The sequence below is a fragment of the Salmo trutta genome, chromosome 4 (genome assembly GCF_901001165.1).
Source record: "Salmo trutta chromosome 4, fSalTru1.1, whole genome shotgun sequence".
NCBI lineage: Eukaryota > Metazoa > Chordata > Actinopteri > Salmoniformes > Salmonidae > Salmo > Salmo trutta.
In genome coordinates this window covers 22,614,152-22,627,937 of record NC_042960.1, presented here as the reverse complement: position 1 = coordinate 22,627,937, position 13,786 = coordinate 22,614,152, and the positions used below count along the sequence as shown (strand labels likewise).

The following is a 13,786-nucleotide window of genomic DNA, read 5'->3' as shown; positions in this document are numbered from 1 at the left end:
TTGAACGGCATTTCTAGCTTAAACGGTGTAAGAGGAGTAGCGACCTTAACAATAATAATAATAATAATAATAATAAAAAGTCAAAGTATGATGAAGATTTAAAGTTGGGACTTTTGCTTTGCAAGTCCCACCTAAAAATACTTCACTCTTAAAATGTAAGTTCTAGAACTCTGGTTTTAAACTGCTGACTGTAAAACTGTTGTCTTTCCCCCGTCTGTGTTTCCCTCAGGTGTTCCAACACCGAGCTCGGAGATTCTGCGACACACCCTAAACATGCTGGTGCGAGAGAGGAAAATCTACCCAACACCTGAGGGCTACTTCATTGTCACTCCCCAGACCTACTTTATCACCCCCAACCTCATCCGATCCAACAGCAAGTGGTACCACCTGGACGACCGGCAGCAACAACAACAGCAGCAGCAGTGTACCTCCCCACAGTCGGGCACCATCACACCCTCCACCCCGGGCTGCGTGAGGGAGAGGCCCAACCAGAAGAACCACGGGGACTCCTACAACACGTACCGCGATGATACGCCCATCCCTCAAGCCCCCACTTACCAGAGGAAGTCTCCCAAGGAGCCTCGGGGAGACCCCCCCTCCTACCCTCAGCCCCCTCCGGCTCCCGTTCAGATGCCAACGTCACAGTTGCAAGATCCTCTGACGGACAAGAGCAAGAGTAATGCCCCCTTCCCCTACAAGACCGACACACTGACCAAAAAAAAGGAGGGCAGTGGTGGCGGCAGCAGTGCCGAGAAGCAGTCAAAGAAGTTTGGGCTGAAGCTGTTCAGGTTGAGCTTCAAGAAGGACAAGCTGAGGCAGCTGGCCACGTTCTCGGCCCAGTTCCCCCCCGAGGAATGGCCCCTCCGCGATGAAGACGCGCCCGCCATCACCATCCCCCGCACTGTGGAGATGGAGATCATCCGGCGGATCAACCCGGACCTGACGGTGGAGAATGTGGCACGCCACACGGCCGTGATGAAGAGGCTGGAGGAGGAGCGTGCCCAGAGGAGAAAAACAGGCAGCTCGGCTGAGCACAGTGCACGCAGCCGGAGGAGTCGTGGTCACCGTCGGGTGCCGCACGGCAAGTCCCGTTCACACAGCAAGACGCGCGCCTCCCGGGGTGACCCTTCCGAGAGTTCCAACCTGGACATGGCCATGGTGGACAGGGATTACAGCCGCTTCTTCAGCCACTCACTGGTGCGCTCCCCTCGTGAGGCCATGTACACCTTGGAGCGCAAAAGAAGTGGTGGGACTTACATAGTCCACAGCAACCCCAACATCACAGAGTCCCACTTCCCCATCACCCCAGAGTGGGACGTGTCCGGGGAGTTGGCGAAAAGGAGGACAGAGATGCCTTTCCCCGAGCCCTCGCGTGGGACGTCCAGCGGGAGAGTGCACCGAAGCCACAGTCACACTCAAGAAGGAAGGAAGTCGCGCGACGAGCTGCCCGACCAGGCTAAGGAAAGGTCCCGCTCCATGGATAACGCTTTGAGCCCTCTGGACGGAATGGGCCCCTCCTCTTTGGGGATGTCAGAGGACTATGAGCGGAGTCCCGACGAACGGAGTCGTTACTACACAGACGATGGGACTTTGCGGGCCTCCCAGAAGTCGTCCCACTACTCAAGGATCATGTTCTCGGCTGCTAAGTTCAATTCTGAAATGTGTGTGCCTGATGTGGGGAAGGGGAGCTTAGGGAAGGGGAGCTTAGGGAAGGGGAGCTTAGGGAAGGGGAGCTTAGGGAAGGGGAGCTTGGACGAGTCTAGGATCCGAAGCCCACTGGAAAGGAATAAGAGTAGAGACAGCTTGCCGGCCTACAGTGATCTGAAGGGACTCTCGCCCAAGCCCTCGGCGGACGACTACTTCCAGTGCAATACGTCAAACGAAACAATCCTTACCGCCCCTTCACCTCTGTCAAAAGCAGACCATGACACGTTAACCTCGTCTGAGGGAATCCGGAAGGGCACTCCAGCCGATCGCCACACCCCTCACCTTACCTCTCCCCTCACGATGGAATACAAAGAGGACTCTTTGGCAAAGGGGCAAAACGGCTCAAACCGATCAACACCAAGCCAGACCCCAGAGCCCATGCCTAACGGACGTTTGACACAACACCAACACAACGTAGACCCTGGAGGGGGAGGCGGTGGTGTCGGGGTAGACAAGAGGAAGGAGATCTTCAGCAAGGACACTTTGTTCAAGCCTCCACACAACACATTGACTGCAGGCTACGTGGAGGGCACCTACACCAAGTCGGGCACCCTGCGAAAGACCCCACACATCAAATCAGCCGAGGTCCTTGACAATCTAGAGGCCCAGCAGCCTTCGAATTCAGCAGCTTCCCCCGCTTCCGCCCTGGTCCCCCAGGGCTCCGAGCCAGTGGTCCCGTCAGCCTCCGAGGCCGCCTTTGACTACTACAATGTGTCGGATGATGACGAGGAGGTGGTGGTGGACACCTCACGGAAGGAGTTAGTGGTGGCAGAGGGCAAAGGGCACGGGGAGGGTGGGGGTGGAGTTGGAACCATGCAGTGGCTTCTGGAGCGGGAGAAGGAGCATGATCTGCAGCGCAAGTTTGAGACTAACCTCACGCTGCTCAGCCCCAAGGAGACAGAAAACAGTAGCAGCCAGAAGTCAGCGCATTCAGCACGTCTGGATAGCATGGACAGCAGCAGCGTGACTGTAGACAGTGGATTCAACTCCCCAAGGTAAGCTGAACCCAGTCTGTCCACTACAGCAACCAGAGGGTTATGACAAAAGAATACACATAGAAAGTGGATATCATCACAATCTGTAAAATGTAAACACAACTGGAGACAACTTTTGGAGGTATGTTTTGTACACTCCACTACCTATTTATTTGCACAGTGACACTAAATATTTTAATTTGGCTCTTTACACCAGCATTTTGGATTTGAGATCAAATATTTTATATGTGGCGACAGTACAAAATGTCACCTTTATTTGAGGGTATTTTCATGCCTGTTTTACTGTTACGATAATGAATGCACTTTATGTATCTAGTCCCTCCGTTTAAAGGTGTCATTTGGACAAATTCATTTATATTCATTTTTGTCAAAAGTTTAGTATTTGGTCCCATATTCATAGCATGCAATGACTACATTAAGCTTGCAATTCTACAAACGTATTGGATGCATATGCAGTTTGTTGATCTCAAATCCAAAATGCTGGAGGATAGAGACAAATTAAAAGTTTTAGCATCACTGTCCAAATAAATACGTATGTTTTTGGCACAACATTGTTACGGTATCTTACCAAAAAATATTTATTTAACCTTTAAGGAAAGTCGGTTAAGAACAAATTATTATTTACAATGATGGCCTATCTAGCAAAACAGTGTAGGAGCAGTTGCTAACTAACTGTAGAGAACTATCTTCGCTAACTGCGGGGCAAAACATTTCACTTACTTACAGTTAGCCAGGTAGGGTACCGCTATTTTCTAGCAAACGTAATGCTGCCTCCCAAAGGGATAAGGTGGCTCCACTAAGGTTTTATATTGATGTTTGTGATGTGGCCGGTTTCCAAGTGTATTAGCATTAGTAGAACAGACATTCCAATTCCAAGCAATGTACACAGTAGTAGCATGCCAGTGGCTTGGCCATCCTATCCATGCATCGTGTTACCACACACACTTGCTTAGAGCAGCTGTCTTTAGAATGGTATTAAAGTGATACTTCAAGATTTTGCCAATGAGGCCCTTTCTGTACTTCCCTGGAGTCAGATAAACTCGTGGATACCATGTTTATGTCTGTAAGTCCAGTATTAAGTAAGCTAACTAGCGTTAGCACAATGACTGGGGGTCTATAGGTATCTCACTAGCACACAGAGATGTAAAAATTAAGATTTTCTTTGTCACTGGCCTACACACAATACACCATAATGTCAAAGTGGAATTGTTTTTTGACATTTTTACAAATTAGTAAAAAAAAAATTGAATATCCCTTTTGAGCATGGTGAAGTTATTAATTACACTTTGGATGGTTTATCAATACACCCAGTCACTGCAAAGATACAGGTGACCTTCCTAACTCAGTTGCTGGAGAGGAAGGAAACCGCTCAGGTATTTCATCATGAGGCCAATGGTGACTTTAAAACAGTTACAGAGTTTAATGGCTGTGATAGGAGAAACTGACGATGGAACAACAATATTGTAGTTACTCCACAATACTAACCTAATTGACAGAGTCAAAAGAAGGAAGCCTGTACAGAATAAAAAATATTACAATATATGCATCCGCTGTTTGCAATAAGGCACTAAAGTTATATTGCAAGCAATGTGTCAAAGCAATTAAATGTTTGACCTGAATACAAAGTGTTATGTTTGGGGGAAATCCAATACAACACATTACTGAGTACCACTCTCCATATTTTCAGGCATAGGGGTGGCATCATGTTATGGGTATGCTTGTAATTGTTAAGGACTGGGGAGTTCTTCAGGATAAAAAATAAACAGAATGCCACTAATCACATTCAAAATCCTAGAGGAAAACCTGGCTCAGTCTGCTTTCCACCAGACACTGGGAGATTAATTCACCTTTCAGCAGGACAATAACCTAAAATACAAGGCCAAATTTACACTGGAGTTTCTTACCAAGAAGACAGTGAATGTTCCTGAGTGGCCGAGTTACAGTTTTGACTTAGATCTGCTTGAGCAAGACCTGAAAATGGTTGAATAGTAATGGTCAATTTGACAGAGCCTGAAGAATTTTGAAAGTAATAGTGGCCAAATGTTGCGCAATCCAGCTGTTCAAAGCTCGTAGAGACTAACCCAGAATGACTCACAACTGTAATTAATTGCTGCCAACGGTGATTCTAACATGTATGTTACTGTTTCATGAATCTTTAACAAATGTCAGAATTTTTCTTTCACTTTGACATTAGAGTATTTGGTGTAGATCGTTGACAAAAAAAATGACATTTAAATCCATTTAAATCCCACTTTGTAACACAACAAAATGTGGACAAAGTTAAGGGGTGTTGATAATTTATGATATCACTGTATATGTAACATTTTAGCTACATTCGATTTAGTAATGCTTTTTTGAAGGATGCATAAAATGGCTTAGGTGTGTTTCTTACTTTGTCATAAACCCCAAAACTTCAGTTGTTTTTGCTATTGTTGTCAACCTTGTGAACACGAACTAATCGTAATTAAGCCGGACCTATTAGTTGCGGTGAAAATGCTAATTAGCGGTACAAATGCTAACTAGCAGTGTTGATCAGCATTTTAAAAAGTATGTTTTACTCTTGTTGATTTTTATTCCTTTGCTTCTATTGGCATGTAATTGACATTTAGTGGTAGTTGCATTTCCATCCGCAACTACCACTAAATGTCAATTACATACCAATAGAAGCAAAGGAATAAAAATCTGTCTAAATGTAACGAGTACTTTTGGGTATCAGGGAAAATGTATGGACTAACCAAAAGAAAATAATGTATTTTTGTAATAATGTAAATAATGTTAAGAAAATAATGTACTTTTGTACATTATTTTCTTTATGAATGTAGTAAAGTAAAAGTTGCCAAAAATCTAAGTAGGACTTTAAAGTATTTTTACTTAAGTACTTCACACCACTACTGTATGGTGCCCTGGAAATGTATTGTAGTTGAGTAGCCAGCCTAGGCTACTGCTCAAATGTTGCCGTAATAGGCCTACGTTTACCCATTGTATGGTGTTTTGTTACAGGTTTCGTTTTTTGGTTATTCATTGTCAAGCTTTAAAACCGAAGCCAGACTGCAACATTTTAGTAGGCTAGGATGTGGCATGGGTCTGTGCACTTTTCCTCCACTGCACTCTATAAATGGGAAACGCTTACAGTTGAAGTCGGAAATTTACATACATAGCCAAATACATTTAAATTCAGTTTTTCACAATTCCTGACATTTAATCCTAATAAAAATTCCCTGTTTTAGGTCAGTTAAGATCACCACTTTATTTTAAGATTGTGAAATCAGAATAATAATAGAGTGAATGATTTATTTCAACTTTTATTTCTTTCATCACATTCCCAGTTGGTCAGAAGTTTACATGCACTCAATTAGTATTTGGTAGCATTGCCTTTAAATAGTTGAACTTCGGTCAAACATTTCGGGTAGCCTTCCACAAGCTTCCCACCATAAGTTGGGTGAATTTTGGCCCATTCCTCCTGACACAGCTGGTGTAACTGAGTCAGGTTTGTAGGCCTCCTTGCTCGCACATGCTTTTTCAGTTCTGCCCACAAATGTTCTAAGGGATTGAGGTCAGGGATGTGTGATGGCCACTCCAATACCTTGACTTTGTTGTCCTTAAGCCATTTTGCCACAACTTTGGAAGTATGTTTGGGGTCATTGTCCATTTGGAAGACCCATTTGCGACCAAGCTTTAACTTTGGGACTGATGTCCACATAATTTTCCTCCCTCATGATGCCATCTATTTTGTGAAGTGGACCAGAATCTCCTGCAGCAAAGCACCCCCACAACATGATGCTGCCACCCCCGTGCTTCACGGTTGGGATGGTGTTCTTTGGCTTGCAAGCCTCCTCCTTTTTCCTCCAAAAATAATGGTCATTATGGCCAAACAGTTCAATTTTTGTTTCCTCAGACCAGAGGAAACAATCGATCTTTGTCCCCATGTGCAGTTGCAAACTGTAGTCTGGCTTTTTTTATGGCGGTTTTGGAGCAGTGGCATTTTCCTTGCTGAGCCGCCTGTCAGGTTATGTCGATATAGGACTCATTTTACTGTGGATATAGATACTTTTGTACCAGTTTCCTCAAGCATCTTTACAAGGTCCTTTGCTGTTGTTATGGGATTGATTTGCACTTTTCGCACAAGTACGTTCATCTCTAGGAGACAGAACACGTCTCCTTCCTGAGCGGTATGACGGCTGCGTGGTCCGTTGGTGTTTATACTTGCGTACTATTGATTGTACAGATGAACGTGGTACCTTCAGGCGTTTGGGAATTCCTCCCAAGGATGAACCAGACTTGTGGAGGTCTACAATTTTTTTTCTGAGGTCTTGGCTGACTTCTTTTGATTTTCCCATGATGTCAAGCAAAGAGGCACTACGTTTGAAGGTAGGCCTTGAAATACATCCACAGGTACACCTCCAATTGGCTCAAATTATGTCAATTAGCCCATCAGAAGCTTCTACAGCCATGACATCATTTTCTGGAATTTTCCAAGCTGTTTAAAGGCACAGTGAACTTAGTGAATGTGAACTTCAGACCCCTGGAATTGTGATACAGTGAATTATAAGTTAAATAATCTGTCTGTAAACAATTGTTGGAAAAATGACTTGTGTCATGTACAAAGTAGATGTCCTAACTAACTTGCCAAAACTATAGTTTGTTAACAAGACATTTGTGGAGTGGTTGAAAAATGAGTTTTAATGAATCCAACCTAAGTGTATGTAAACTTCTGACTTCAACTGTAACCAGCACAATTTGGGAGCGTATCAGGTTGTAATTTCTGTTGACATAAACTGTTGACTCATCATACTTGCGTGTGTCCTAATTTATACTCACGTGTGCAACTTTTTGACAACACTTTCTGTAGTACAGCAATAGCGTAGTTTCTATAACATGCTTAAACTTTCGGTCCAGTAGAAGATTCAATCAGTGCCATTAAGGAGAACAATTGAGGATGCTGCAAATGTTTAGTGATGATATGATACAGCGCACTGGCTGGCTCGTGGGTGTCTGTGGGTCTGGGAGGAGGTGTGTGTGTGTGTGTGTGGGTCTGGGAGGAGAAGTGTGTGGCAATGCACTGCCTTTGGGGCACAGCACGTTGGCTGTGCATGCTTCACAGCAAAATGAATTGACAACCCAAATCATTGCCCAGGCCAGATAGAAATGTGTCACAGGCCGGATCCGGCCTGTGGGCCTTGTGTTTGACACATGGGGTTTGGGAAAGCCAAATTACAATTTTGCACATTACCTTGAAAGAAGTCTTTGGACAAGGAGAGACTGCAATCTATGCTTTGGTTTATTTAAACTAGCCTTTGCCACCAACCGCTAATATTATTCTAACCAAAACACAATGTCCCCAAGTTTGTATGGTGTAAATTGCATGCCCAAATCCTCCCAAAGTAACTTTCAACTAAGTCATATAGCTACACAATCCAATTTTTGGTTTGAAAATAAAAGCTGGTGGCAGTGGCTAGTTTGCTTCCCACTTATTGCAAGTCTCTGTTGTCCCCATCCTCTAATTCTCTTTCTCTCCTCTCCTTCTCTTTACTGCACGGACGTGTCTCCCTCTTACTGTCGTGGCAGGACACGTGAAAGCCTGGCTTCCAACACGTCGAGCATCATGGAGAGCAATAGACGACAGAATCCAGCATTGAGTCCGGGCCACATGGGCACCACCAGCAACGGTCCGCCGTTCAGCTTTCGCGCCATTCCTGAACCCCCCCGTACCGCACAGCCTGAGAAACTGCAGAAGTCTTCAACCTGCCTGGCGTCCATCACCAGCGTCTGACCTGACATACAGACAGACAGACATCAAGGCCTGAGATGGAGGAGGTGGATTATTAAGGTTATGGTAGGGACTGTTGGGGGTAATGGGCGGGGGGGTGGAGAAGGCAGAAGTTGGGTCACGTTGTGCCCCCACCTTCTCCTCACCCATCCACACACACATGTCCACCCTCCCTCACCCAACCCCCAGAAAATCCAACTACTACTGGGACTGTTAACCACACAGGCATGGCTTCCAGAGACTGTTCCCACAGCTTCAAAAACTTCACTGCAAAAAACAAACAAACAAAATGACAACCACGAAATAACAAAAACTATCCTGACCAGATTAATTTTGTCTCCCATTGCAAGAGAGCCGATCAGGAATTATCTTGATTTGGATTATATCGACTTTGATTTTTTTTTGTGAGGGACGGATTTCCAGATTCCTCATTGTTGGTATTAGAGAAATGTTGATACATTTAGGATTGGAGTCACATTTGGGAAAATCTATACTTTTACATGTTATTTCCCATCCATGTCCAATGAAATGTTTTCTATCAAGAATTAGAAATAATTTATCAGGAGAATTATCTTATTTGTATGTTGATGCACAGTATTAAAAATAATGAAGGAAGAGATAAGAGATGAGAAGGTGGAAAGGCAAAATGTCAGAGGTTCCGATTTGTGTAGCGCAAAGCAAAATAGGCTATTGTAGTTCTATCGATACAGTATAATTTATTCATAAGTACAATAATGTATACTCAAATCTTTTTTTTATATTTAAATGCCCAAAATGAAATCGTTAAAACAAATAATGACAATTTAGTAAGGGAAAACAGTTGTTTTACATTGTTAGTTGAATTATTAAGTTTCCATCCTGAAGCACTAATGTGCCTTTTCTGTGGTATTTATGACTACATTTTTTTTTTAAATAATTTCTTTATCCAACATATAATCTCAGGTCATAAGAATTTATTTTCTTGAACACACGCACACACACTCTGTCTGTAATCTTGTTGGAGGTGTGTGAGGAGTTGGCCTCGCTGATTAGTGGCTTGCTGAGTGTTGTAATTGGTTTGACAGGACTTTACTTTTATGTTTGTTTCAGATGTGTTTGCCTTTTCACAACATGTTTGCCAGAGTGTGCATAGATAGACCATAAAATAAATGGTTGCAGCGGGTGCAAATTGTAACTATATATCCCAGGGGTATAGGACAGACAAACACCTTGTTTCCCTTAATATGTTTATCACTATCATTGCCAGAGCCATCAAGGCATTTATACAACTTATGTCTGCGGTGTTTCCCCGAAATGAAGTGTTTTATGAAATTGACCAGCACCTAAATTGTCTTGCAAATTGCAAAATCTCTCCAAATATTAGAGCATGCGGACTAGTGATGGCTACCTTGCAAGAGAATAGTGAAGAGTTATTGCAGTCTTGCCTCTTGATTCACAATATTGTTTGGAAATTAGTTTTTCTTGTACAGGTGCTAAGATTTCTATATGAAACGCTCTATTCAATCCGTAACGCTGGATATCTGCTTTATAGCGCGATTGACAAATAAAGGCAATGGTTTGAAAGGACTTTACTTTATTGTAAATTGTCCTGAAACAAGTCCATGCATCAAAGCTACGTTAGGGGTTAAGTTAATGACCTCCCACATGCAGAATTGCAATGTGCATTATTGAAGGAATTGATATATTTATGATGCCCATAAAACACAGTAAGTTTATCAATCTTGCATGATAGTGATCAATTAATGAATTACACATCCAATTGTACAATTGTATTCACTTTTACTTTGAAACTCTTTTTTTGAAGTTATCAACAGTCTCTTCCCAGTGGGCAAAAATGTTGGTTGAAATGTGATTAAAGTTATGTCATATAACCTGACTACAACCAGTTAAAGATACCTTTTTCATAACAACATCAAGATGCTTGGGAAAGACTGCATAACCGGAATACAACGAGGTAAAGGCATCTTTTTATGGTAGTTAAAAAATATATAAAAACATTATTTTACAGTCATTAGCTAATGACCTAACAAAATATGACCATGACATCACAAAATGTGAACCTGATGGCACTACAACCGGTTTTGCCCTCTGGGATGATTGTAAAGGCAAGAAGATTCCATTTTTGTCATGACACAAACAGTGGTGTTCATTATAAAACAAGTGACATATCAACATGCTCGTGAATGTCATATATCACAAAGGCTATGTCAATCACTAATCAATGTCTGGTAACTATAGGCCAATGGATGATCAGGATCACACTTGATTAAAGATTCTGTGAAATCCTAGATTATTATCAAGTTAGTAACAGTGAGTCGGAGTGGAGACAAAGGGAAAGATTAAATAATGGATAATGTAGATTAATCAATATAAGCATAGATTTTGTTCGCAGCCTCCATACAAAACTAGCTTGCTATTCAAGCCAGTTGCTGAGGCCGTAGTTAGTTTTTTTTCCTAACATGTCTTTAGCATGATATCTGCTATCAGAGATGGTGCGGGAATAATTTCTGGCCTTTTGGTAGCCTATTTGATTGACAGGAGTCTTCCTTCGTGTATACTCATTTATTGATAGTCTTGCTCACCAAAGGTGGGATGCAACATTTAGAAAGTTATAGATAATGAGGGTTGTTTGTAAAAGTTGTTTCTAACTGCTTACAGATAAATGTTGTGAGGGGAGCAACAATCATCAGAAAATCCACAGTGTGTAAACGTTACCAACATAGTTTAGGATGATTAGCCTTGAAGGTCTAGTGGGCATCTTATCTAACTAAAACATTAAGGTGTAACTCCTGGTAACTTGTTTAAAGATATTTATTTCATGGCATATAAGCTATACTAGCCAAAGTTCATGAGAGAATTATACTGTATGTCTTTTTATTTAAATTATTTTTAAAGAAGGGAATGCAATGCCATGTTCAAAGTTAAACATTTAGCAATGAAAATACATTTACAATAGCCTATACTAGAGAACATCAACAAGTGATACTTTTTGATTGTTGAAAATCTTTGAAGTCAGTAAGAACCAGATCTGGGTTTAAATACATTTTGAAATCTCTCAAATACTTTGAGGTTTTGCGTTTGCCTGCCTGGTGTGCCAGGAGGGTGCCGTTTGCACTTTTGGGACTTTTGCAACAGGCAAACTCAATCAAGCACAATTAAGTTATTTGAAATTATTTTTAACCTTGGTTTGAAGAACCTGGACCTCATGATTATTGGGTTATTTATTTCAGTGAATGTGTGCCTCGAGTGATTTGGCTATAGCCGATTGACAAAGGTTCCGGGAAATGTTACTGTACTCCATTTTGGGGTAAGCTATGTTTTTGGCCAAGGCATATTAGAGAGCTACAGTCGTGGTCAAAAGTTTTGAGAATGACACAAATATTAATTTCCACAAAGTTTGCTGCTTCAGTGTCTTTAGATATTTTTGTCAGATGTTACTATGGAATACTGAAGTATAATTACAAGCATTTCATAAGTGTCAAAGGCTTTTATTGACAATTACATGAAGTTGATGCAAAGAGTCAATATTTGCAGTGTTGATCCTTAATTTTCAAGACCTCTGCAATCCACCCTGGCATGCTGTCAATTAACTTCTGGGCCACATCCTGACTGATGGCAGCCCATTCTTGCATAATCAATGCTTGGAGTTTGTCAGAATTTGTGGGGTTTTGTTTGTCCACCTGCCTCTTGAGGATTGACCACAAGTTCTCAATGGGATTAAGGTCTGGGGAGTTTCCTGGCCTTGGACCCAAAATATCAATGTTTTGTTCCCCGAGCCACTTAGTTGCCACTTTTGCCTTATTCCATCATGCTGGAAAAGGCATTGTTCGTCACCAAACTGTTCCTGGATGGTTGGGAGAAGTTTCTCTCGGAGGATGTGTTGGTACCATTCTTTATTCATGGCTGTGTTCTTAGGCAAAATTGTGAGTGAGCCCACTCCCTTGGCTGAGAAGCAACCCCACACATGAATGGTCTCAGGATGCTTTACTGTTGGCATGACACAGGACTGATGGTAGCGCTCACCTTGTCTTCTCCGGACAAGCTGTTTTCCGGATGCCCCAAACAATCGGAAAGGGGATTCATCAGAGAAATTGACTTTACCCCAGTCCTCAGCAGTCCAATCCCTGTACCTTTTGGAGAATATCGGTCTGTCCCTGATGTTCTTCCTGGAGAGAAGTGGCTTCTTTGCTGCCCTTTTTGACACCAGGCCATCCTCTAAAAGTCTTCGCCTCACTGTGCGTGCAGATGCGCACTCACCTGCCTGCTGCCATTCCTGAGCAAGCTCTGTACTGGTGGTGCCCCAATCCCACAGCTGAATCAACTTCAGGAGATGGTCCTGGCACTTGCTGGACTTTCTTGGGCACCCTGAAGCCTTCTTCACAACAATTGAACCGCTCTCCTTGAAGTTCTTGATGATCCGATAAATGGTTGATTTAGGTGCAATCTTACTGGCAGCAATATCCTTGCCTGTGAAGCCCTTTTTGTGCAAAGCAATGATGACGGCACGTTTCCTTGCAGGTAACCATGGTTGACAGAGGAAGAACAATGATTCCAAGCACCACCCTCCTTTTGAAGCTTCCAGTCTGTTATTTGAACTCAATCAGCATGACAGAGTGATCTCCAGCCCTGTCCTCGTCAACACTCACACTTGTGTTAACAAGAGAATCACTGACATGATGTCAGCTGGTCCTTTTGTGACAGGGCTGAAATGCAGTGGAAATGTTTTTTGGGATTCAGTTCATTTGCATGGCAAAGAGGGACTTTGCAATTAATTGCAATTCGTCTGATCACTCTTCATAACATTCTGGAGTATATGCAAATTGCCATCATACAAACTGAGGCAGCAGACTGTGAAAATTAATATTTGTGTCATTCTCAAAACTTTTGGCTACGACTGTATACTGTACGTCTGGCAAGTGAAGCTTATAAAGTACCTGCTAAAGGAAAGTCATGGGAGAAAGAGGATGACTGGATCCAGATTCCCACATTATTTTCACGTTGTAAGAAAAGGCTTAAGTTAAATTTAAACCACGTAGCACTTCAAAGCACATTTAAAGGCAACCCTCCTGGGAAATGTTTAATATTGACCGACAACAACTCATTAGTGACGCATTACCAAATAGTTCACTGACGGCGCCGTGGGATTCATATATAAAGTTAATTGTAATCAACCTTTACTTACTCAACAGTAGAGTTGAAGGTAGTAAGATAGGCTTTTTACATGAGAGCTCATTTACATGAGTAAGTTGGGAAATCAAATGCATTTAATTACACTGAAACCACTTACAACAGTAATTTTTTCATAGTTAGTGGACCA

The 13,786-nt window shown here is 42.5% G+C and overlaps 1 protein-coding gene across 2 annotated transcripts in view; it reads left to right on the top strand.

Moving 5' to 3' along the window:
- LOC115192072 (storkhead-box protein 2) overlaps positions 1 to 10,641 on the top strand; it is a 60,772-nt gene extending 50,131 nt beyond the window's left edge. For both annotated transcript variants that reach the window (XM_029750189.1, XM_029750190.1), the window contains exons 3-4: positions 230 to 2,702; positions 8,268 to 10,641. In XM_029750189.1, the coding sequence (XP_029606049.1) occupies positions 230 to 2,702; positions 8,268 to 8,472 (2,678 nt within the window). In that variant the 3' untranslated portion in view covers positions 8,473 to 10,641. The remainder of the gene's footprint in view (positions 1 to 229; positions 2,703 to 8,267) is intronic.
- Positions 10,642 to 13,786: the final 3,145 nt, after the last annotated feature.